General features: G+C 38.3%; 1 protein-coding gene across 2 annotated transcripts in view; it reads right to left on the bottom strand.

Moving 5' to 3' along the window:
* LOC145993957 (coiled-coil domain-containing protein 39-like) overlaps window positions 1-27,280 on the bottom strand; it is a 72,229-nt gene that overhangs the window by 843 nt on the left and 44,106 nt on the right. For both annotated transcript variants that reach the window (XM_083129952.1, XM_083129951.1), the window contains exons 10-17: window positions 27,063-27,227; window positions 25,611-25,865; window positions 21,690-21,829; window positions 17,837-17,912; window positions 15,064-15,223; window positions 10,110-10,216; window positions 9,344-9,544; window positions 2,865-3,174 (exon numbers count right to left, since the gene is read on the bottom strand). In XM_083129952.1, coding sequence (XP_082986078.1) covers window positions 2,865-3,174; window positions 9,344-9,544; window positions 10,110-10,216; window positions 15,064-15,223; window positions 17,837-17,912; window positions 21,690-21,829; window positions 25,611-25,865; window positions 27,063-27,227 — 1,414 coding nt within the window. The remainder of the gene's footprint in view (window positions 1-2,864; window positions 3,175-9,343; window positions 9,545-10,109; window positions 10,217-15,063; window positions 15,224-17,836; window positions 17,913-21,689; window positions 21,830-25,610; window positions 25,866-27,062; window positions 27,228-27,280) is intronic.

The following is a 27,280-nucleotide window of genomic DNA, read 5'->3' as shown; positions in this document are numbered from 1 at the left end:
TCTGCCACTCTGAGGTAAGGTTGTGTATAAACTTGAAAAAGTTTTGGGAACTGGGATGAAACGCAGGAGTGGAAACTAAGTGCTATACTCAACTGGTTAAAATTACTGATTTTACTGACCTATTTATTAAAACATACCAACATGGCCTCCCCGATGGCTCAGTGGTAGCATCGTCGCCTTGTAATCAAGGGGTCCTGGGCTTGATACCCGGTGGAGGCACATAGTGGTTCGGATCCCACTTTAAACTGTAGGTCTAGTCCCAATTAGCCTTACTGTGCATAAAGTGGACTTAAAACACCCAAATCAATCAACCAACCAACATACTAACAAATCGTAATCCTAAAAAAAAATTAAAATCGAGCATTTTCAATGAGCTTAAACTAGAAGAAACCAGTAGCAGAGCTCAAATAATTTCTGCCAAAACTTGGATGCATATGTTTTATGTAATAAAAAAAAATATATATAGCTCTTATTATATTATATTACTTCCCTACTAAAAATAATCCTAAACTTTGACTTTTGTTCAAAATTGGATATATTTTCATTAGAGATGGTGCAAAAAGGCACAGAACAAAAAATAATGCTTGAAATCTACTGAAAATAATGTTTACCACAGCTTTCCATCATTTTCCTTAGCTGAGCTATCATAATTATCGCAACTGTCTGCAAAAGCTAAAAAAAAACCAATGTCATGAAACAAAAAAAAAAATGGCCAGCATTTTAAAACAAAGTCAAGTTTTAGAAAAATAATGTCTGCTTTGAACTAACCCTGCATATGTGTTGAAAACAACAAAAATATTGAAAATTTTAAAAGTGGTCAAGCAACCAGTGCTGGAACATTCGGTATGGCCTGACCAACATGCATTCTGGACAAAAATTCTGGTCTTAGTACAATTTATATGAACTAAAAGTGGATGAACATCATAGTAATGCTTCTCTCAATTATTCAACATTTCTAATAATATTATGTGTACTCATATTGGTAATTTGTGTGTGATTTAGGGTCATTTGTCAAAAATATAGCTGTATGTCAGTGGAAATTGGTTCATACACCCCATATTGAAACCTGTGATATTTTTACTATGAAAAATATTACCTTTCTGATTTTTTAATATTGTGTTGAACATGTATTGATTATGCTATGTAACAATTTTTATTGTGGTAAAACCTGGGACTCCCTATCAAACAATTACCTAAAGTGGAGTCTTTTTATCACAACATATTACTTTATTTAAAGATTTTTTCTACTTTCTGAGTAGGTAAGAGTGGTAATATAGTCATTTCCTGTTAGGACTGTCCTTCTCCTCTCCATCAATACCTAAATCATCAAAATACTCCACACAGTTTCTGAAAATTTCAAATTTTCAAAAATTCGTAACTTTCAAAATATTTGTTGGACAAGTTCTCCCGGCGGGGGAGAACCGGGACTTTTTCAATCTGTTCAAGCTGCTCCGGTGCCCACCCAGCATTGTATAAAGTGGGTACCTGGAGGAAACTCTGGGGGGGGGTATAGGCAGCCAGGGACGTGGTGCTGATCACATCACCCCCAGCTCGGCCGAGATCAACAAAGAGTGGGACCCTGACCCCACACCCACTATACATCTTCATGGCATGGTGCAAAGCAAAGGGGAGCACTTTACCATTTTTTACAAGTGTAATATTACCTTTTTTTTAAAAAAAAAAAAATACATACTGGGTGATGCACGAAAAAGTAGCCTGAGTCAGTGACATATGCAGTGGCATATGCTGCTGACTCAGGCTACTTTTTAATGCACAACCTTGTAGTTTTTCTAGGGCAACACCTATTACAGTCACCTGTCCACATCTATGAATTCAATGGGCGAATGAACCATTAGTTTCTTTGTGTAGTCCCCATGTACATATAGATTTAAGCACTGTTTTTTCATTTCATCTGCTGCATTCTTTTTCTGCCCAAAAACTTTCAATTTTGGAAAAACATGGAAGGCAGGTGGTTCAAGATCAAGACTGTAAGGTGGATGAATGAGGGCATCAACCTTATTTGACAAGTTGCCAGTTATGGGATGGTTGTCAGTCTCTCACTTCTATCATGCACATCTGTTCTTCCCACATTAAACACTCGACAACACTTCTTCATTTTTCCATCAGTTGTAATACTTTCACCTTACATTTTGACCAATTGATGATGGATTTCAGGGTGAATATTTTTAGCTTTAAAAAACTGAATGCACCTCACTATCAGCAGGATTACTAATAAACATGCTTCTGTAAAAACCACTACAATTAAATCAACCCAAGCACTCAACAACTCGGAAAGCACTGTAGGCTGTTGGCATGGTGCCTGCACATAACATTGAGATACTCCAGTCAATGACCTACACAGAATATGTGTACGAACAGTACTTACTTTAAAAATGACTCATATATTGCATTTGTAGAATACCAGTTCTTGGTATCTGTACATTTTATATTCATATTTTATCCATATTGTCAAATAATTACGTATTGGTGCATGTAAAATTTATTGGTTTTTTGCGTGCCCTAAGTAATTTCATAAAGCTAGTTCAGCTGAATTAAGGGTAGACAAACTCAAGTTTTGTTTAATTCCACTTTATGCACAGAAAAGCTAATTGAGACTGGACCTACAGTTGAAAGTGGGATCCGAAATACTTGTGCCTCCACCAGGTATCAAACCCGGAATTAAGGTTACAGTTCAACATATTGAGAAAAAATCCATTTATAGTAGACGTATGTTCACAGAAAGTGGTACATACTTCAACTGTTCAATCTTATAAAATGCACCGCTTTATGTGAACAGGAGTGTACAAGGGCATGTAACAATGATGGATTAGTAGCAAATTGAAACTTATGATTGAAAAGCTTACCTTCAAACTGCGATGCATCCAGAGTAACCACTGCAGGACTTCGGACACTGGACTGAGAACCTGTTCTCAAGGACCCTCCCGGTGACAGACTTGCAGGTGATTTGGGTGTGGAGACATTGCTTCCCCTAGAACTGGCAGACAGCCTGATGCATGACCCTGAACCCGGATGCAGTCTCGGGGGCTCCAGGTTCTTCTCTTCCAAGTAGCAGGTAACCACGGGCATAGCTTCTGCATTTTTCTCCACCAAGTCGCCCAGCTGCTTCAATGCAAGGCGATTCCTTTCTCTGAGATCTCTCAGTTCAAAGTCTTGCTAGAGAATAAAAAAAATAAATTGCTATTTATGCTGCAAGTTCTGGGGATCACCGACATGAATATTGTTATTTTGATTATACTTACTGCTTAACATACTGATAACATTACTTTTACCAATTACCACTAACAATAATACTTGAACATTGTAACAATTCAAATTGAGTGATTGATCAGGGTGGCTACTCGTGAATTATTGGCTCTGGGAATTATGTGTGAATTCTACATGAATTTTTCTACGTAGACGTGAACTTTTATTAATCCAAATCCCATTGAATATATAAATACTCTGAGGTAAAATTTTCAGTTTCGCTTTCACTTTTATCAAGGAAAGAAAAGATAGCTGTGTGGAAAATAAAACAGAATTATCTCAATCTGTTTGCTTTGTTAGTGTCCTTTGCAGAACAATCTCTCTGACAGACAAAGATTATTGCAATAACAGGTATCTTGAAGTTGATCAGTTAAATTTGAGTTTGTAATTCTTATTCCATTAACAATTTTTCATAGATTAGTATACCCCGTAACATTTGTGACTTGTGTTTGCAGATGTATTTCGAGTCTGAGTATGTGAAATGGTAAATGTAAATTCTGCACCTTAAATATTTTAAATATATAGGCATATACTGTTTAATTGAATGTAATTATATTTTTTTGATACTTTGGAATCAACAGACCCTTTTATTGTTAATTTGTGTGTGTATATATGTGTGTAGGTGGTGAGAGGCGGTAATACGTAAGGTTGAAATAGATAACACATGTGCTTGTACCTTTGAATTTTTGGCAAGTTCGCCTTGAAAACTGGGAATTATACAAGGCACGTACTGAAAGTTGTGAGCCTTGTTCCATTACTCTCAGGCTTTGACCATATCGGTTCAACCACATGTATGGCAGGTACAACCACATGTATGGCAGGTACAGCTATCTGTTGTGCACTGCATGAACCACATGCTGGTGCATGCGCACTTTCGCTGTCAGTGCTGTCGGTAGGAGAAAAATGGCATCTGCAGAGTTCGTTTCGTCAACATGCTGTTGTGGAATTTGTTGCCAGTAAAAACGTTCAGGAGCTGCAGACATTCATCAGCCTTTACAGAGCTTCTATGGAGATGCTTGCATGGGCTACAGTACAGTGAAAAGGTGGGTGAAACATTTTACAGATGGTAACACAGACATTGCTCGTAGTGCTAGACCTAAAACAACACAGACCGAATCCAAAGTAAAAGAAGGATAACTTTACGAGAAACAATCTGAACATTGGACACAGTGCTATACAGGACATCATAAAGACTCTTGGTTATCACAAGATTTATTCAAGATGGGTGCGAAGGCTTCTGACAAGTGACCATAAACAAACACGTTCGACCATCTGCCCCCCTTACAACTGGGTGCACAGTACAGTAATTTTTTAAAAAAAATGAGCTTGGAGCTAATGTCTCACCCTCTATACAGACCAGACCTATTCCCCTCTGACTTTAACTTGTTTGCTTCGTTGAAGAACTGCATTCGGGGTACCAAATGTGACAACGATGACAAGGTGAATGATGAAGTTTGCTGGTGGTTACGTTGTGCCGAAAAGGACGTCTACAAGAGTGGCATTTTTTAGCTGCCACTACGGTGGAGCAAATGTGTTGACCGATCTGGATGTTATGTGGGAAAGTAACAATAAGGTCCAAATTATGTATTACCTCAGGTAGAAGAAAAATAGTGGTTTCTGACATTGAGTAATAACACTTGGCTCATTATTTTCAGTACATACCTTGTACTTGAATTTTATTATGGTTCTAGAGTGGCCACCCTGTTGATTGATTTGGTTTATTCTACATCGCTTTTCTGCCGCTTTTGGCTAATCACGAAGATGAGAATGAATGAGTGATGATATGAAATTCTCAAAGAATACCCCTGGCATCGTAGCATAATGTGCTAACCACTCCACCATGGAGGTTTGCTGTAACAATTTAAAGTAATTCAGAATATTTGTAAGTACAGTAAAACCTCATTAATATGGACTCCAATAAGCCAGACTTCGATTAATCCGGACAGGCAAAATGAAAAAAAAAACAATGCAAGGTTTTAAATGTGGCTAGAAGTCAACAAGAGAACTTCTTAAAGAAAAGACAGTCAACCAGTGATGAAAGTCTGTTTCCCGCAGACTGTACTGTACTGTACAGGGTGGGAAATAACCTTTTGCTAGGGGTCTGCAGGAAAAAGTAACAACAATTAAGAAATTATGGTAATACCAAATGTTTACTACGACAATTGTGGTTACAAAAACAAAATTAAAAGTTAGTTCACGACAAAGCCCCTTGCTTCAAGGCAAATGCTAAAACCAAGACCTTCTTTGGCAGTTCTGAGTGGCCGGGTGCATCACCGGACCTGAATGCAGCGGAGCATTTTGGGTCTATTCTGAAGGACGCAGTTGAGTCCTTGATGATAGTGGAACGCGAACCGGACTGCTATTCCCGGCCAACACTCCTTGCACATCTGGAACAAGTCCTCCGTGAATGGAATACAGACTGTTTGCGAATCTTCTGAGCTCCTACCCTGATCGTCTTCATGCTGTGAGAGAAGCAAACGGCGGACATACTAACTTTTAATTTTGTTTTTGTAACCACAATTGTCGTAGTAAACATTTGGTATTACCATAATTTCTTAATTGTTGTTACTTTTTACTGTGGACCCCTAGCAAAAGGTTATTTCCCACCCTGTATAGTGTATTTAGGCCTATGCCCTTTAAATACACCACAATAAACGTGTTTTGTTGCTATGAACAGAGTTTTAATGCACTTTCTACTATTCTTTTAGATTATTTCAGTTAATCCGGACTTTCGTTAAACCAGTCAACTTATCCCCCCCCCCCATTAGTCCGGATTAACAAGGTTTTACTGTATTCCATTGGTCAGTTTTATTAATGCTTAAATGACAACTGTATTAACATTCTGATTAACTCCATTTGACCACACAATATTGGTGCAAAATTAATAAATTATGCATAACTTTGAGGAATATTTAGACTACAAAAGTGTTGTACAGCCCCAGAAGCTGGTGTTGATCAAATGTGAGGCACTAATTAGTGTGTAATTATGCAGTATCACTGACAGAGACAGCAAGAGTAAAAAATGAGGTAAAATAGCTCAGTTGGTAGAGCAATGGCACGGTATGCCAGAGATCCGGATTTTAGTCCTACTCAATCCTGCATATTTCGCTGAAATTTCTACTTGTAATGGAGTACATCTTCTGTGTGACGGTAAGAATTGAGATTTATTCAGACATGAAGAACTTGTGAATTTGTAACCAATAATGGTAAATTCCAATATAATTTATGTAGCCAGGGATTGCAAAGGATTTTGTCTCAGAAAAAGAAGAAGTCCTGGGTTTATTTCCAGTGGAGGCACATTGCACAGTGATTCTGATTCCACTTCAAACTGTAGGTCCAGACCTGATTAGTCTATCTGACGATAAAGTGACTTCAAAACCAACTTCTGGCAGAAAAAGAAACTGCATATTCAGAATTTTACTTCACAAGCACAAGGTACATGAATTATGTGTTATATACAGTGCGATTGAAAAGTCCCCAAACCCAAACTTCAAAAAAAAATTTCGCCAGTCGTTATGATGATAATGTAATAATTTCTGTGGAAGCTGGTTTGTGAGGGTCTTGGCTGTACACGACACAAGAGATGGCGCTGGGAGTGGCGCTAGCAGTCGTGGCGAGGAAATGAACTACGAGCAGTGCTGGTAACAAAATAATCACGTCAGTTGCAGGGATGAGTTTGTTGGTGGAGGAGCGTGTGTTTGTGTTAGAGGAGTATTTGAAAACGACATCATACAGTGCTGCGAACAAGAAATTTGAGAGGCGTTTCGGGCGTTCTGTGAGTAAATCAACTCTTCGTACATTAATCAAGAGATTTTGTGAACATGGCAGTGTGCACGATAAGCCACGTAGTGGGCACCCTTTAGTTGTGAAGAATGATGTTTTGGAAGACGTCGCCACACGATTACAACAATCACCGCAGAAAGGACTGCGGTGGTTATCACAACAGGTGGGCGTATCATATGGCTCAGTACACAAGGCAACAAAACAGTTAAAATTACGGCCATACCACATGAAAGTGGTTCAGGAACTGCGACCAGGTGACAATGGTGATCAAATTAAGTACTGTCGGTGGTTTCAACAATTCACTCGCAACAATATTGCTGTCCTTGATAAGGTATACTTCACGGACGAGGCCTGGTTCCATTTGTCAGGTCATGTTAATGCACAGAACACTCACTACTGGTCCACAGAAAATCCACAAATCTTACACGAGGTCCCCCTCCACTCGCAGAAAATTGGTGTCTGATGTGCCGTGTCCAGATCACAAATTATTGGACAGATTTTTTTCGAAAACCGAGTGAACTCTATTGTGTACCAGGACATTATACAGCAGTTTATCGTGCTTTTGGACACCGACGAACGAGATGTGTGGTTACAACAAGACGGGGCAACATGCCATACGTCCAATGCCACCATGGCATTTCTGCGTGAATTTTTTGATGACCGCCTGATTTCATCAGGGCTTTGGCTGGCAAGATCACCTGATTTAACCTCACCCGATTGGGGTTATTTGAAGGGGAAAGTGTACGAAAATAATCCCCACGATTTAGATACCCTGAAAACCAACATTGCCCAGTGCATTACTGCAATTAATGTGCCTATTCTGCATCGCGTAGCACGAAACATGTGCCGTCGCATACGTTTATGCATGCTGCAGCATGGGGGACACTTTCAACATCTCTTGTGATGTGCCTACATCCACCCAGATATCCAATGAGAAAGATCTATATGATCACGCAGGTAATGTCCACTTGTTCCTTGCTTTCACAGTTTAGGTTAACTGTTGGTTTGGTTTACCTGATTATTTTGTTACCAGGACTGCTCGTAGTTCATTTCCTTGCCACGACTGCTAGTGCCACTCCCCAGCGCCATCTCTTGTGTCGTGTACAGCCAAGACCCTCGCAAACCAGCTTCCACAGAAATTTTGACATTATCATAATAACGACCGGCGAAAAAATAATTTGAAGTTTGGGTTCGGGAACTTTTCGATCACCCTTTATTATAAGTAGGGAACGGATTTTTAGATGCTAAAAAAGAGAGATTTAGGACTTTATAAACTTCATTTTAGGACCTTTAGGTGCTTATAATAAATTAATAATTATTTTATGAAATAACTGGTTAGATGCAATTTGCAGACAAAAGTTACTATTTTAGAGTTCAGTGAATACTATTGATTACAAAAATATAGAAATTGTCCAATGTAAAAACTTTTATCATATTTTCAAGTACTGCACCACCATATGCTTTTGAAGTTCTTCCAATCGTCCATGAGTAGCTGCTGGTACAGCCCCGGACACATCTTTGTTGTAAGATTGATTGATTGATTGATTTGGTGTTTTAAGTCCACTTTATGCACAGTAAGGCTAATCAGGACTGGGCCTACAGTTTAGAGTGGGATCTGAACCACTATGTGCCTCCACCGGGTATTGAACCTGGGACCCCTTGATTACAAGGCGACGTCTTCGGTTGTAAGAATCCCATTAACTTTCAACCCAGAAGTGTCCATGATTGTACATGGATAACCTTGTCTCCACGCTGCAGGAAGTTATTGGTGCAAACTTCATAAATGTTCAAAGCTTTGTGGTGGAAACTAAGGATCATTCTTAATAAAAGTTATTTTTAAAGTTACGCAAAAGATTTAAAATGCATTTTTCAGGTCAAAAGTGTTTTAGGCATTTATTGGAATTTATATTTCATTTATTCATTTTTAGGTCCCATAGAATTTCAGTAGAGGGGTGCTGTGTACATGAAATGCAAAGGTCTCTAAATAGCATACGTCTAGGACGTAGCAAAAAAAAAAAGGTATGGACCTAAAAATCCGTTCCTTAAGTGTAACAACAATACCAAAATTGTAGACCCATGCACTGATTAGCAGTTGGATAAAATTACCAGCAATTTTGCCAATATAGTAGCAATTCTCTCTCTCCGAGAAGAAAGAAAGAAGAGTGGGAAGTTTCTTCCTCTTTGTCTCTCCCTCCTCCTCTCTCTCTACATGCGGAGACAAACGCAACTTACCACAATGTGTAGTATATCAAGTTTGGTAGTGCGACAGAAATCTGAAGAACTGAGTAAGACATACCTCTTCAAATGTTAACGGTGCACTGTCGCTGCGGCGAAGTTCCCTGGCATGCCTCTTCACCAAGTTATCGGCCCTCGACAACTTCGCCTGCTGCTCCTTAACCTGCTGATTTAAGTTCATGGCTTCCAGCTCTCTCTCCTTCCAAGCATTCTGCACTTCTTGCTTTGCAGTGTTCAGTTCGTGCAGTGTTCCTTCCATCACCTGCACACATTCACAACAGAAACGTAAATTATACTTTGTAACAACGTGATTAAGTAAAAAGAAATGGCATTATAATTTTTTATATTACATTTTCTGCTTTTTAAAGTTTTCACTCTAATGAGGATGAAAGATTATTACGTAGAAGTGATTTGACGGAATACAAAGAACACTAACATGCAACTGTTATGCAAGCAACTTTATACTTCCCATAGTGTAATAAGTAACTTGTTACCACAGTTGTAACAAGTTGCTTGTTACACCACTGAAAGTAATAAATTATTTCGATCCTATTTTATGGGATGGAAAACTTTTCAATCCTGCCCCCCCCCCCCCCCTTACCCAAAGTTAGGTCCCATGTTACTTGTTGTACTATTACAATTAACGTTATTTGTTACATTATTGAATGTAAAAATAGTCCTGGATGCATTTTTTTGGATTCTGCGCGATCCGAAGAAGTTACTTTCATGGTTACAAATAGCTTGTTACTTCCAAATTTTGGAACACAGTGTCTACATGTAAAGTTAATTTGCATTAACTGTACTAAGAAAGTTTTGAATGTACTCACTTCCAAATCTTGCTCCAGCTCCTTCACCTGGGATTTCCTGAGCCTCAGTTTGTCTAGGGTAACACCATACTGGGATTCTAGGCTTTTCTTTTCCTCAAATTCAGGACCTAAAAATAAATAAAATAATAATAAAAATTAGAGATGGGACAGTTTAATCGGTCGATATGTGCATATCGGTGTTATCAGTTTCTCAGTAAAATTATCGATCTGATATATCTATAAATATCTTACAATTTAGTGCAATATCGTGCAATTTTGTTATAATTTTTATCAACATAAACAAATAATCTCCATGCTATAATTTTTTATAAAGTAAAAGGCTAAACATGGAGAACTGGTAACAAACAGTTCATGCAGGGTTGCTACGATTTTTTTCATTATGAAATTCCCTGACATTTCCAGGTTTTCCAGTCCAAAAATGAAATTTTTCCAGACATGTTAATCATCATAATTTTTGCTTTTGAACCTTGTGTTTTTCAATTAAATATATAGATCCATTAATTATTATGAATATTTATTTTCACATTTTTTTAAAAAGCAAATTTCACTCTACATGCACAAGAACACCTGAAAATTCGAAGAATAGTGTAAAATTACAATCGGCATCAAATGTGTCGGGTGCTATAATCACTTGCATCTAGCCTTCACGTTAAGGTAACAGAGGTACATTATGTCATCATAACACATCGCCAGGATCTAAAAACAACAGAAAAAGTTCGTGAACAACATCATCTTTATAAACCATACACAATTTTTCACTTTTCTAGCAGATTATAGTGTTGTAAAGGATGCTGCTTTTTTTTACATTTATCAGTACACAGCATCTGGAGAATTTTTTTTTTTTTGCATATAGAAATTCCATAGCAAATGCCAACAAGACTAAGATCTATAAAATAATGACGAAAACCTCATCTTCACCAACCTTTCGAATAATTATGATCATATTGTCAACGTACTTTAGTTACCAATCAGATATCTGGACTACAAGTTTTACTTTTATATTCTTTCTAAAATATAGTATGAAAGTAAAAATCTATTACCGAAATTCGAAGGAAACATAATTTTGCACAAGATTGAGAATCGTAAGAATGAAAGGAACAAGTTTCTGAACTGAGTCTTTTTAGGGAGTGGAATCTCAAGAACCGAATCCAAAAGTGGAAATTCATTTTGCAACTTTTTCTCGTGCAGACTCCAACATGCATGTAAATTCCAGCCGATCTGCAAAATTCCCTGTTTTTTCCCCTTACAAGCCAAATTCCCTGACATTTCCCTGTTTTCCAGATGCATAGCAACCCTGATAATTTGGAATTTTATATCAAATTGGTAAAATATTGGTTATTGGTATCGGTAAATTTTATATTGGCCCAGACTTCATATCAGCCCATCCCTAATAATAATAATGTAGAAACAAATTACAGTAAGGGGCCCCCCTCATGGCGCAGTGGTAGCGCCGCCACCTTGTAATCAAGGGGTCCTGCGTTCGATACCTGGTGGAGGCAAATAGTGGTTCGGATCCCACTTTAAACTGTAGGTCCAGTCCCGATTAGCCTTACAGTGTATAAAGTGGACTTAAAACACCAAATCAATCAATCAATTACAGTAAGGGACTGAAATTAAGTGAAGTACTAAGTTAGGTCATGTAAAAAAAAATGTATTGCAAGCTGGATGTGGCCCACAGCCACAGGCTGTAGTTTTGGTAGCTCTGAATTACACTACTCCATTTGCAGTGGAAACCTTACAAGTTAATAAACAAAGAAAACCCATGGAGAAACATTTCACTACATACTGCTTTATTTGATACGTGACTGCCGAGTGTGCAATGTAGAAGTTGTAAAATGGGTTCCACTATATTTGTACCGATGAGTCATTACATTATGACCACCCTGACCCAGGAACATTTAACGTGCATGAAGAACAAAGAGTCATGTGTGACATGCTGGCAACTTGGTATATGTTGGACAGGTCTACAGGATCGCTGTTAGTGTCTCCGGCGTCAGAATGGGAAAAGAGGCAGATCTCTCCCAGTTAGAGGTCAAATTGTGATGGCACGGTGCCTTGGTACCAGCATCTCTGAAAAGGCGAGGCTTGTTGGCTGGTCTCGTGCTGCTGTTGTGAGCACGTATCGAAAGTGGTGCAACCAGTGGCGGTCCCTCCATGGAACAGAGGGAACAGGCTGTTCCCTCCTACTTATCGCACATTGAAGCTATTTAAATTATCTATATAACATAATAAGAACACTTCTTTTTCCCGAAATCAACATTTCCAAAAGTAACGCCGAAGAAAAACTTTCACCGAGACTGGGCGTTTGTTTACTTCACCTACCCTCATCATTCCACCCCGTAGCCGATGAGTTGGCTACGTTCCACCCTTTACGGCCTAATGTCGAGTATTTCCGACCACGCGTGAAGGTAAACGATCCTCACCATGGAAGCTGAACACTCTAGCTGTTCCCTGCGAGAGACATAGCGAATTCCTTTTCCTTCGAATTATTGCTATGTGCTAAAGTTTAATTGCATCGTAGTGATAGTTTTGAGTGTAGTAAGTCCATATTTTCCTAATTTCATTGCAAAATTGCGCCTGTCATTCGTAACGAACTGGAAAAATATTCTAGAGTCTAAGCATCTGCTAAATGCCTTGGCTAAACGCTGCGAAATAGCTTCCGAGGGAACAGCTTCGCATCCACCTGTTCCACCAGCCCCAAGCCAAGATGCACGCAGTGGCAGGACAAGAAAGCGAATGTTGCGAGCGTATGGTTGCGAATGTTGTATGATCGACCGGCTGATGACAAAGACGAAAGCTTTTAGTTCATTGAACTTTACAGAAAAGACAGCAAACCAATACCTATCCTAACTGGATTAAAGACTGAAACAAAATCATACACAAGGCATTTTCAAACAAGTTGCTACAACTCTATAAAATGATTAACTGGATACTCTTCCAGCGGCAAATTATTGTTGCCCTTGTTTGTTCCTGAGAAGGGAGTTTGGAACAGTTCGGGTTTTGTCACAATTTCTACAAATCTAGCGGACGTCATGAAAAAAACTTGGCCATCTGAATATAATTATTGCATGGAGGACGTTTGAATTACAAGAATACTCAACTCTACAAAAAAATGCCAATGTAATTTACAAATAGAGATGAAACAGGTTTCAACCAAACATTTATTTCCTCTGATCACTCATAAATTGCTTTCATTATTTTTTTTCTTTGTTGTGCATCAACAATTTTGTTTTTGTTTTCCTTACATTATATCATATTTGCATTAACAATGTTATTGTCATAATTTTAACGTGCTTCATGTATGTCACTTCTGACAATTTGTAACATATGTATCATATATTTATTTGGATCATTTCAGTAAAGGTTGAATTTTACTTGGTCTACTGCCTCATATTACGACAGGTATGGGAGGTGAGGGGAAGGGGGGGGGGGCAAGTGCAGGTCACCTGTTCCCCTGCCTAATATAGCACCGCACGCCACTGGGTGCAACGATGGGCAAACAACAACATGTCCTTGTGTTGACAGCTGTTCATTGATGCCATAAGCCAGCGGAGGCTGTCACACATTGTTCGGAGCAACTGCACGGCCACAGTGCGAGAAATCGCCCAAGGGTATAACAGTAGTGACCAGGACAATGTTTCACAGCACACGGATCACCGAACACTGCTGCGCATGGGACTGCGGACATAATGTAATGGCTCATCGGTGTATATATTCCACAAATTTCCAATTACTTTTTACAGCACTGCATTATGGAAAAAAAAATTGGATGATTTCAAATCAATAGGTGAGTCTGGAAGTATTTTGAAAGCTGATCACAGAAAAAAAAAACATCCATTTTTTACCATCATGTCAGGATTTTTCACAATTTCACAATCAAAATTCTCATATTCACCATTCCATTACACCTACCCCCATCATGTCAAGATATTTCACAATTAAAATTCTCATATTCACCATTCCATTACACCTATTACAGAATGCAACAAAATAAATTTAAGCAAGGGAAATTTCGTTGTTTACAAACCAATAGGTGATTCTAGAAGTATTTTGAATGCTGATCATGCACATGATATCCATTTGTCCCCATCACGTCAGGATTTTTGACAATCAAAATTATCATATTTGCCATTGCGTTACACTTATTACAGAATGCAATAAAATAAATTTAAACAAGGAAAATTTCGGTTGTTTACAAACCAATAGATCATTCTGGAAATATTTTGAATGCTGATGATGGAACGTCGGGATTTTTCTCCATGTCATTAAGTTCAATCAACCCACCACATAATAGCATTGAGTTTTGGAGAATTTGTGAAGGAAATTTTTATGAGGGATTTCGAAAATGCAACTTACGGAATCAAAGTTTATAATTTTCATGCCAATGTGTCTTGTAAAGATAGAAGGTGGATTAAATGTTAACATTCTACAATTGGAGGATTTGTATTGTAAAAAAACAATATTTTACCATCATCTAAACAGAGCCATCTATTGAGAAAATGATGGAACTACACATTTTATTGTGAAATTAAGGCAGTTAATATATTGCTGCTTTCTTAAAAAACTAAACATAATGGGTAAAAATGAATTTCATTTTTGGAATCAGCATGCTGAAATTATTCAGAAACAACAGTCATCTGTGAGTGATCCAAATCCATGCTGGCCTTAGTAAAAGTATCTCCTGTGTATACTGGAGGTGACATAATCCAAATTATGTTCACACCAAGATACCCACTGGTAAGAGGCTGGGTGAACCCCAGAGCCAGTCTATGCTGGGAAGTTGTCAGGAAATTTTCCTCCTTAGAACACTCCACAATATTTCTGAATTTCCATATTGTTTTCTGCGGATGAAGATTTTCTTGAATTTCCCATGATTTCGAAACTGCGGCATAAATTAATTTTCTCCTCAAATATCCAAAAAAATTGGAATTCGTGAGCTAAATGTTGTACTTACTATGTTCATCCACCACAGCCAGATTCCTCTTGTATGTGTCATTAGTGGTGTTAATAAGCCTCAATGTATTCTCCAAAGCTTGAATTTCTTTCTCTGCTTTCTTAATCTGAGCATCAAGGGAATCCCCCTTTTCTTGAAGGGCGTATTTCTCTTGAGCTGCCTGTGGAAGTAATGGAAGAAACACTATCAAATTGAAACCTTAGTACAGCCTGGAAGTTTGGCTTTTTTTCCCCTACTGCATTTTATTTTAATAAAATTTTTCTTCATGTACATTTTTTATGTTGTTGCTAATGTTCTAGAAGCTCTTCCATTTTGCCTATTTCTAATTTTAATGCCTTTTTTGCCATTTTAAATGAAAGTTTAGAATGCTTTTTAAAAAATTGTACATAACTTATTATTCTTTCAAAAACGTTATTTATTAGCACTAGGGATGTGACGAAGCTGAAAATTTACTGATGCCGATGTACTCACCGATAATTTTTGGAACCGATGCCGATATTTAACCGATTCCGATACATAAGATTATTAAACAGAAATGGGATGTTATTTTCTGCATGACAAAAATAAATTTGGTATGTACATTTCTATTGCATATCATATGTATATACATACATATTCTCAAGAGATGTGAATGTACATTTGCATCTACAAAAGGTTATGTGAACCTAGAGATTTAACATTAGTTAGTACACAAGCAGTTCTTTGAAATGCAAAATGAATTCCTGTTCTGCCATATTCAACTTCAGAAACACGAGATTTGGAAGCACTTCAGAAAGTAACCTACTTCTTCTCTTATTGCAAATCTGTTCAGCAACACTGAACACTCAATCACTGAATACTGATGCAGCAGGTATGCCCAAGTATTTTCTCAGAACTTGCTTCAGGTTTGAATACTCATTTTTGAATTTCCAATCCAACAGCAGATCCTGGTTCAGCAATGTACTGTTTTATTTTTGATTTATAGTTATGTTGATCCTCTGAATGAGAGTTTGCAATAATTTTATTACAAAAACTCTACAATAATGATGAATCATAACAAAATTTTCAATAAATCTATACAACTAGAATATAAAACTTATTAGAAGGTAAAACTCTAGTATAATCTGTACCGGTTTAAATATCGGATTTTTGCTCATTCCGATATGTCAATTTCTGCCAATTTTCATACATCTGTAATCGGCTTCGGTACATCCCTAATTAGCACATTATCTTGTTGCCAGACACAATTACAAAGCTGGAAAAAAGGGGGGAACGTCTTATAGCAGCCTTGAAAGTCTTCGAGGAATTGGTGCACCAGCTGACTAAAGTGCCAGGAGAAAAAGGCTGTTGCAGAAAAGTGCAAATGTGGAATTGATAAAATTGAAAAGAATTTGTGATATTCTTAAAGGTAAAAATTCTTTTCTTGACGATATGAATCTTGATATGTATGCTCCAATTATTTCTGTCTTAGAGAGATCATTTTCTGCTATGAAAAAGCATTCTTTCTGACTATCTATGAATGTCTAAACTAAAGAAAACACCTAGTGGTTATGTGTAATCAAGACAAGAAAAAAAGTAAAAATGTTATTTCCATGTAGATTTTAACTTTTTGAATGAAATTACAGATATAAGTGACTTGGAATTTGCCACTTTTTTTAGGTTTATTGTGCTTATTTTTTGCCTTTGGTGCCTATTTCTCACATTATAAATGCTTTTGGCCTGCCTATTTTAACCAAAATAAATGCCTGAACTTATGGGCCCTAGTCATTAGTTCATGCACAACAGTTCTTGAAAGTAAATGCTTAGAAAACCATTTGGACATAAATCCAAATGAATGAACGTGTGAGAAGGTAACAAACTGCATAAACTATCTTTATGTAATTTTATTAGAGTAATTAAATCAAAAGTGCTTCAATGGGTGAGGGTCCTGGGTTTGAAACCTGGTGGAGGCACATTGCACAGTGATTCAGATCCCACTTTAAACTGCAGGTCCATACCCAATTAGTCTATCTGCGCATAAACGTACACTTAAAACAAATTCAACAACGTCAATGGGTGAGTCATGTGGTGTGCATAGGAGAGAAAAGATTCTTTCAAGGCCCTTGATGAGAAACCTGACAGTATAATGTTTCAGATTCTGGAAAAGTATCGGGTATTAGTATTGATATTTGAACTGGTACTTCCTGATACCAATGCCAACAGTGTTGCCCAATACTATTACATCAGTATCAGCCGAGCCTTAAAAAGAACACATACAAGATACCACTGTTTGGTAGACAATGAGCGAGAATGGGAGAAAACAAATTGAAATGAACCTATGTGCAGCATCTTTCTGATTTGATTTCTAGCATGTAGACATACTCCATTTGTAACTTATAATAGCTTTTCCTACCTTGAAAACTGCTTTAAAAAAATTAAAAAATCATCACCAAGATGTTTGATTTGCTTAATACCATTTTTCAAGATTAATATTAAAAGTATGATAAAATTGATGAAGGAACTGTCACAATGAACACCCATGCCCAGGCTGGGATTCAAACCCGGGACCCCTAGCATTATAGTGCAGTGTGATAACCACTCTGCCATGGAGCTAGGCTGGTCAAGAGAAGATTGATCTTTCACTGTACAGAGAGAGATAGAAGACTTATATTGTGTTTAGGAATGCCGTACGCAAATTCTTCATGACAGCAAATTTACTATAGTTAAATATTATCTCACTATGATCTGCAACTTTCATATTTTCATGTTATATTCTAATATTAATTTTTTTTTCCTACTGTGAGCCTCACCTTACCTTTATCTTGATTTCAGTCACACTCAGTTCTTCTCCATCGTCACCCTTTCCAATGGACTTCACAACAATTTCATACCTGGGAAGAAAAGAGAACGAGATTAATTGAGAAACATCCCTCAGGTATAAAAGTTAATTACAATCTTCTTAGAATTCAGCAATTCTAAGTTGATTGATTGGTTTGCTTTATTTTACTGCCACTTTTGGCTGATCATGAAGATGAGGATGGGTGATGATGTAATGAAAAGAAAACTCATGCTCAGATTTGAACCCCTGGCATTATAGCATGCTGTGTTGATTCAAAGTGTAGATCATCATTCCCCCATGACTGAGTTAAGTAAATGGACACTTACATCAAAAATAGGTACTAACAATGCAAAATACAAGATGCATTTAAATATGAAGGACACTAATTATCCTGTAAACTGTGTGGCAAAAGTGAACTTCATAATCAAATATAGCTATTTTACTATTCCAATTATCTCTTATGTATTCATTGTTTGGGGTTAATCTTACCTATACAAACTCTTATGTAATTCATTGAATATTTTAAAGTCCAACCCTTGGTAGATTGGTGCATAATTGCAATGGAGTACTTAATATACACTGCCTTCCAAAAGTTAAGCATGCAATGAAAATTTTCGAAAGCGTATTTGAATTTGAGTGGCTGAAAATCGCTACGGATGTAGATGTCAGTTGTTATGTGTAGCTTCCTTTTTGTAAGAAGAGTGTGTATCATCTGTACCTAGGTGCTTAATCTGTGCTCTTGAAATAGCATAAAAGCGAGGATTTTGTGCAAGACTTGTCACACTTTCGTTGAAGACGCCAACATTCTGAAGGGTTTGAGGTGCATTTAAAAGCTGATACGATGTGTTTATAACTTTTGTAGGATTATTTTTTATAATATTTGTGTTTCTATGGCTGAAAAAAGACTTGCTTGATTGATTGATTTGATGTTTTAAGTCCACTTTATGCACAGTAAGGTTAATCGGGACTGGACCTACGGTTTAAAGTGGGATCCGAACCACTGTGCCATGTTCCTCCACCGGGTATCGAACCTGGGACCCCTGGTTGAAAGAAGACAAATGACAGATAGTGAGCGCTGGCGTGCTGTTGGGGTGCATTGAAGCAGGACAGTCAACAAAGATGTTGCTATTTTCTTTCGCGTTGATAATTCGGTAATTTCTCGATTATGGAAACAATTCCAAACAAGTCAAACGGTTGTCCGGAGGCCTGTGCCTGGTCGTCCAAGGGTTACCGCCCCCTCTGATGATCGATATATTGCTATAGTAGCCGAGCTGAATGGACGAGCGACCTCCACAACTGTAACATCCATGGTTGCAGCGGCACTTGGTAAGACAATATCTGCCAGTACTGTGTGCCGAAGGCTCCACACGAAGGGATTGTATGCCCGAGTACCACGTGTTTGTGTTCCACTAACCGTTCAAGCCAGAGGGGCAAGATTAAAGTGGTGTCGTCAACGTTTCAATGGGACTGTCTCAGATTCGTGTAATGCCCTGTTCACGGACGAGTTCAGATTTGCCCTGGAATCAGACGATAAGCGTGTAAGGATCTGAAGAGAACGAGGCACACACAATCAGGCCAAGAACATCATCGAACATCACACATTCAGAGGTGGCAGCATCATGGTGTGGATCGCACCAAGCTGCACATCTTTAAAAGCGATTCTGTGACGGCTGCACAGTATTGGGATAAAGTCCTAGACCCCATTGTGAGACTCTACGCTGCAGTAGTTGATCCCGATTTCCTCCTTATGGACGATAATGCCCGCCCCCATCGAGCCAACATCGTTGACGAGTACCTGGCAAGTGAGGGCATTTCTTGTATGGAGTGGCTGGCGTATTTCCCTGACCTTAATCTCATTGAAAACCTTTGGGATGCCCTCGGGTGTGCTGTCTATACACGTTTACTTCCTCCAGCCAGTCTCAGAGAGTTGGAACTGCCCTAATGGAGGGATGACCATTGCTTGCATCTGCGATGGTTAATCACTTCATTGAAAGCATGGAAAATCGTTGTAAAGTTTGTATGAACGTCCGGGGCTTTCTTTAATGCATAAACACATTTGCTACCCTCATGTGCAATTTTGTGTTAATCAAAGCTTTACTTTTCCATTTTTCTAGATTTTACCATCGCTTGCTTAACTTTTGGAAGTGTGTTTATTAAGATTTATAAATATTCTGAACACAACTATTAATTCTTACAATGTTCAAACATCTGTATATGCATTAGTTCAAAGTGGTATGGTCTCAGACACACAAAAATATACGAGGGCTATTCAAAAAATAATGAGAATGAATTTTTTACTTACAAAATACATTAGTCAGGGTCCAGGTTGATATGATCTTTTTCAAAGTAGTCCCCATCGAGTTGTATACACTTGGCTCAATGTGTCTGCCAGTCCTGGAGGACGTGCTGGAACCAGTCTTTTGATATTGTCTTCAGAATCGCCTATGCTTTTGATGAGTCGAAACGTTTGCCCCATTGCTCCGATTTCAGACGAGGGAACAAAAAATAAAGTCACATGGATCAAGATTCAGGTTGTATGGAGGGTGCAGGACACATTCAATGTTTTGTCGTGCCAGATATTGGGCAACAACGTTGGAAACGTGAGGGCGTGCATTATCTTGGTGTAGGCGCCAACCAGATGGATGCAGCTCACGGCATTTTCAACGGATGTGTTCAGCCATGGTTTTCAAAACTGTCACGTAATACTGCCCAGTAACAGTGGTATGCGGGGGCACTTCATGTTGGTAGACCTTTCCACAGTAGACCAAGAAGGAAATCACCATTACCTTATTCGCCGACAAAACAGCTTTGGCTTTCTTTGGCATCGGAGAACTGGGTGATTTCCAGACTGTGCTCGCCTGTTTGCTTTCGGGATCGTAGTGGTGAAGCTAACTCTCGTCACCAGTTATGATGGAATTCAGGTAGGCCTTGCCATGCTCCGCTACCAGGCGCTGAAGCTCCCGACATACATCCACTCTCACCTGCTTTTGTTCAGGCGTTAGCAATCTTGGCACCCATCTTGCACAGACGCGTCTCATGTGCAAGCGATCGTGCAGAATGGTGAACACACTACCATGGGAAATGTGTAACACGTCCACCAGTTCATCTATTGTTATTCAGCGATTTTCCAGAACAATGACGGCAGCTGTATTAACCATGATCTCGTTCACTGCGGTGGCTGGAGCACCCTGCTTTGTGGTCGAAACACGGCTCTCCTTGAACAGTTTGAACCACCAAAATGCAGTTGTTTGTGGAAGGACATCTTCGCCGTATGTCTGCTTCAACATTTCGTATGCTTCCGTGGCGGATTTCTGCAGACGGATGCAAAATTTCAAAGCTGCGTACTGCTCTTCACGAACAGACTCCATTTTCCGTATGCGACTTCTGACCATTCGTGTTTTGTTTGCGCAGTGTTGCCAGATGCATTCACATACGCGCTTGCAATTTTATCTGCCGATTCCACAAGACACATTCTTCTCAAGCAAATTTGTTTCACCGCTGCATGTTCAGTGTGTGATATAAAAAAATGCATTCTCACTTTTGTTTGACTAGCCCTCATATTTTCCATCCATTTGTTTTAGACATGCCTGGAAGCATATTCCAATGCCCCTCGTACATAATGCAGTGATTCAGATGTACTTGCAAATGATTTACTGAAATCATTTTGATGTTAATATTTAATATATTCCAAGATTCTTTTATGCATTTAAGAAACTTCAATTTCAGTAATTTCCACACAGTCAACACATTATCACTGCATGCACACACACACACACACACACTCGCACTTCATTAAATATGGAAATATAGGTTATCAAACTGCACTGACCTATTCTTGAGCTTCTCTATTCTTGACTCTCGTCCCTGTATATCAGCTTTCACCTGAGCTCTCTGTTCACAAAGAACCCTCTTCTGAGTTTCAAATATTTCTTTGTGAGACTCTATTTCAACACTGCGCTCCTTCATTGCCTGCGACATATACAAATAAAATAAAACAGAAAATCAGAATTATATGCTAAAATATTAATTACTAGGACTAGAATTTTTCTGACCAAAAAATATGAAAATACCCAAGATAAAAATGTACCTTATTACCTACAATTACCCCCTTCCCAAACTAAATTTCCAATTAATAAATTGTTATTCTTCACAGAGTGAACTATTTATGTAACAGTAAAAAACAGAAGAGAAAACAAATAAAAGTAATGACATGAAAGTATGTATAACTATTTACAATATTCCAATAACAGTACCACATTTTGACCTCCCAATGGCGTAATGGCAACTTTTGTCACCTTGTAATCAAGGGGTGCCAGGCTCGATACCTACCTGGTGGAGGCACATAGTGGTTCGGATCCAACTGTAATATACAGGGTGTCTCAAAAGTAATAGCACAAACTGCCACAGGTAAAAGTACACAATAATAGAAGCAAAAAAGTCTCTCAGTAAACATGGGTCTGCAAAAGAGCCGTTTTCGAGATAATCGTGAATGTGTGATTACAAGCTACCACAGACTTCATTGTTTGTAGACGTCATCCCAGTTGATAAAATACCAATAATACAGTATCAAAAATCAAGAGATCTCATTGCCTTTATTGAACATTCTACTTACTTTAACAAGGAATACAGCACTACTTTAATAGTACGTATGTTCAACGTTACAATTACTGTACACTCATACTCGTTAAAGGTGGTGTTCAAAGTGTCATGCTACCATCTGGATGCAATACTGTATGTGATTCTGCATTGAGTTTCGAATTATTTCGAACACCCCTGGATCATTTCGGAATTGGTCACAAGCATGTACAATTCTCTTTTCCAGTTCTTCAGCCATGTCAATGGGAGTGTTGTACACTACGCTTTTGAGGTGACCCCAGACAAAAAAAATCTGAAAGATTTAGATCCGGTGACCTTGGAGGCCACGGTACAAGCCCCCCTCGACCTATCCATCTTTGATTATATCTGCATGTTAGATATTAGCAGCAGCAAAATGTGCCGGTGCTCCATCATGCATGTACCACATACTCTGACGTGGATCAAGGGGAACATCCTCAAGCAATCCTGGAAGATCATGCCGCAAAAACCGAAGGTACCTTGGTCCATTGAGTCTTCTTGGAAGAATGTGTGGTCCAATGAGATGATCACCTAGTACCCCTAACCACACATTCGATGAGAAACGTTGCTGATGTGGTGCCTCATGAACAGCATGTGGGTTTATTACACTCCAAACATGAGAATTATGAAAATTAAAAATACCATCGCGTGTGAACCCCACTTCATCTGTAAATAAAATGTCACTTGCAAAACAAGGGTTGAGTACAACCTGTTGTTGCATCCACTGCCAAAATGTCACTCTAGGAACACAATCTGTATCACTGAGACACTGAACTTGTTGAGTGAATTGCGATGTAAAATTCTCCATACACTACTGCGGCAATTCTCCTTGTCGAGGTTCCTGGAGAGTGTTCTACTGCGCTATTACTTATGAGCAGGACCCGGATTTTGATGACCTAAAAATCTTCGAAAAATGACCTAAAAATTCCTACAAAACTCAATCTGCTTATTGAAAATAGTATATATATTCCAAGACAAACAATTTAACAATTGCTTCTTCATCTTGCTGTGTTGTACGGACTGTGAATAAGAAACTCGACAATGTTGCACTTTGCGATTTTCAGACAGGCTTTGTTGCGCTGGTAGTTCAACACAGAGCATCGCAAGATAACATTCAGACAAAAAAAAAATTGTTGAATTTCTTATGTTTCATCATGCAATGACACAAAAGGTTTTTAAAAAATGACCTAAAAATGATGCAATTTTTTTAAAAAAATTACCTACAAATGACAAAAAATTTAAATGACCAAAAATAAAAAATGGTAAAAAATATGACCAAAAAAATTACATTTCTTCAACCTGAGGAGGGTGTTCAGGATTTCTGTACTAGTTAGCAATGTCTATGTTGCACCAGTTAAAATATGAAATGTCATCAAAATCCGGGCCCTGCTTATGTGCATAAATTGGATTTGAAAACAAACTCATAGTTAAACAACCTTAATAGTTTACATTATGAACCTGATTTGCAATATATAAAGGCTTGACCAGTACTCGAACCCAGGTCCCTTGCATACTATGTCATTTCTCTACAAATTGGGCTTATGAGGGTAGTTTGTAATGAAAAAGTAAACGAAGCAGAGATGGCCGCACCACAATCAAAATTGATGCATGGTTGATAAGTTTGATTCTTCAAATCAGCCCTTGCAGAGTTTCAGCCACAAATCTTTTCAATCAAACTACCCTCGTATCAAACAATCCTTGCGTTTTTGCTTCTACTGTTGTTGTTTTTTTTTTTTTGGTTTTTTTTTTTGTCTGGAGTTGCCTTGCTTAACAATGGCACGATATGCCAGGGGCATAGGTGCAAATCCTGATCAAGCTTAACTTTTTTGCTTAAATTTCTACATAATACATGTCCTGTATGTGCTAAATTAAAAGGTATACACACACTAGCTTGTGTCAATGTTCAACTGTAATACCAGCCTACTATTGTTATCTTGCAGTTTCTTTTTCAAAGCAAAAACCATTACAGTCACCTGTTTGCACACATACACATCGAAGAAGGTAATGAACCATTAATGTTCTTCAAGGAAGGTTTATAGATTAATACTAGATTGGTTTATGGTCTTTGTGAATTTTATATCAGTATCTCCCTTGGGAGAATACAAATTGATAAGAATATTTCAAGATGATATGAAATTAATAATAAATACATAGGTTGTTTCTGATCTATGGTGACGATTTCAAACTGCACCTACTTTAAGAGAAACCATGTCGCCACCATCAAGAGTGCTCTGTTTGGTGTCCCTGCATCTTGGCAATTGCCTGACAGCAAATTTTCCACTGTAGGAGACTGGCACGAAGTGTAGTATGCCCAGACTCAATGACTCCTCCTGACAGGCTTTCCATAGTCCTTCAATGGTGCGGGGTCTCCTGTGAGACAAGGCTCGTTTCAGTAGGCTGAAGGTGCAAAAGTCCATCGGTGAGGCATCAGGCGACTTCACTGGAATGTGTGTGAAACGAATGGCACGAATTCCAGTTTCATCTGCAATTTTTTGGAGGAAGAGGCGGGTTGAGCGAGATGTGTGACTTGACACCTTGTTTTGAGCTTACGAACATACCCTTTGCGTCGCTTTTCCAAACCCAAATCGCGGTGAATGATGGTGTGCACTGTCTTCAGTGACGTTTGTAGCCGGTTCGCGATACTTCTCTGTGTGGCTGGATTCTTCCTGATGACCAGCGACCGGTCGTCCCGAATTGTAGCTGGTGTGCTGCTAGTGGCAGGCCGGGGGTTGGCCTGTTTCTGCCCCATAGGAATCATCCCACGCCTCGTCTTACCTGCCCCTTTCAACACCCGTGATATGCCATTTTTGGACACAGTGAATCCACGCTCCTTGCACAGTTTTATAATGGCACTATCACTGTAGTTTACGTCGGAAAGTGCAGATATGTAACCCTCCCAATATGCACTGATTTTCGACGGCATTCTTCTTGATACGCACTGACCACACCTGTCACGCACAGTCAACGGTCCAACGTGCCCACACGACTGGCAGCTTCGTTCTCTTCCCGCTTGGTGGTGCTGCAAAAGGTGTGCAATTTCGTCACCATAGATCAGAAACAACCTCGGTACAAGCACAAAAAAAAAAATGGTCTCAACTTAAAAATGTACCAATTACCACATTTAGAACAACTTTACCGCTTCAAGTTCCAATCTCTGCTTCTCAAGCGAATACAGCTTTCCACCAACTTTCTCAATAGTCTTCTTGGCTTGCGTCAGACGTAAGCGCAGTAGATTCTCTTCAACAAGCTTCTCCTGCTTGCGATCTATTGTTAGCTTCAAGTCCTTCTCCCCACCTTCGCACACTATGGATATGTTGTGGACTTTGTCACGGAGATCCTTTTCTTCGCTAGCATCATTCAACAATGCCAAACGAAGTCTGCGTATGTCTTCCTGCAAGAACAAGTAAAGTTAAGTTACCAGGACACATGCAAAAATACAGATAAATTTTTCATGATCACATTTTATTGTGGATGGAATGCCTTAAATCATCATGAGAGTACCACGGGAACGGAACTCCCAAAATGTTGTATTTGTATTTTTAAAATGTATCTACTCGCTTTGAAGGGCTTTATTTGGATTCTCCAAAAAATCATTAAAATTGAAATACATGACTCCACTTTACATTAATAATAATAATAATAATAATAAAACTTCATTTTTTAGTTCTATTGCTCAGTTTCTCACACGACAAAATGAAATATTCTATTGTGACAGGCTGATAATTATAATTTTCCCAATCCACTATTTCTATAAATAACATGTAGATTGGTATACAATCTAATCATGAGCATCGTCACTAATTTTTTTTTTATTTGATTTTAAAATTTTGGGTGCATCAGCACTTAGGTTATTTTGCACCAGTCACGTTATACGGGGTCCAGCCCCTTATCTTTACAAAGAACAACTCTAACGTTGCATAAGTAAAATCTTAAAAGCTTAAAATGTTCTGACTTTCGTTAAAAGCTGAGGCTGTAAAGGGGCACTCAGCACACACAAGGACAAAAAACAGGACAACACACACAAAATTATACTGGCCAGAGTGCCAGTCGCCAGAGCCTCGTTCGTCTGCAAAACGCAGTCCAGGGTGTACTAATGTGGAAGTGAGTTTGACAGTTGGGTGTACTACGTGGAAAATCACCCCTTACACCCCACTATTTTTTTTTTTTTTGTAAAAACAATCAATAATACTTATTATCAACTGACATTATTTTAACTTAAATACTTGCATATTGTTCACATACAGTGGAATCTCAATTTTACTATTCTCAGGGGATCAAGTTAGAAAAACATATAATATATAGGATAATGCAAAATTCGGGAAAAGTTGCAACCGTTAAGATTGAATGTATAATGTGGGGAAATGTAAAATCGGGGATCCACTGTATTCACATTCATATTGCACTAATTACATTTTTTTCTTTGTACTGACTAAATTTTTTTATTACTCAATGTCTCGACACAATTTCACGTGTTTTTTTTTTCAAGTTTCAACTTTGTTTTTTTGTAAATAACGAAACATATGCATGCATTATTATAGAAAGTTCATGTAAACATTACAGAAACTGAAAATGTCTTAGTAACACTTACCTGGAGTTTTTTAACTTGTTGGCTTAACATGTTCCTGGTGGAGGTTTTCTTAGAAAGAGTTGACTCCAAGTCCGTAATCATTCGTTCTAATTCACCTTGTTCATCCTTTGCTTGTTCACCAGCCACCATAGTCATTCGTGCTTCTAAAGATTGTATTTTCACTTCCTGCATAAAAAAGCAGAATGGTCTTTATTTTATGGGCACGTTTTTTTGCCTGG

The sequence above is a fragment of the Lepisma saccharinum genome, chromosome 10, assembly GCF_977018435.1.
Source record: "Lepisma saccharinum chromosome 10, izLepSacc3.1, whole genome shotgun sequence".
Classification (NCBI taxonomy): Eukaryota; Metazoa; Arthropoda; class Insecta; order Zygentoma; family Lepismatidae; genus Lepisma; species Lepisma saccharinum.
The sequence above is the reverse complement of the archived record's forward strand: the minus strand, read 5'-3'. Positions and strand labels throughout refer to the sequence as shown.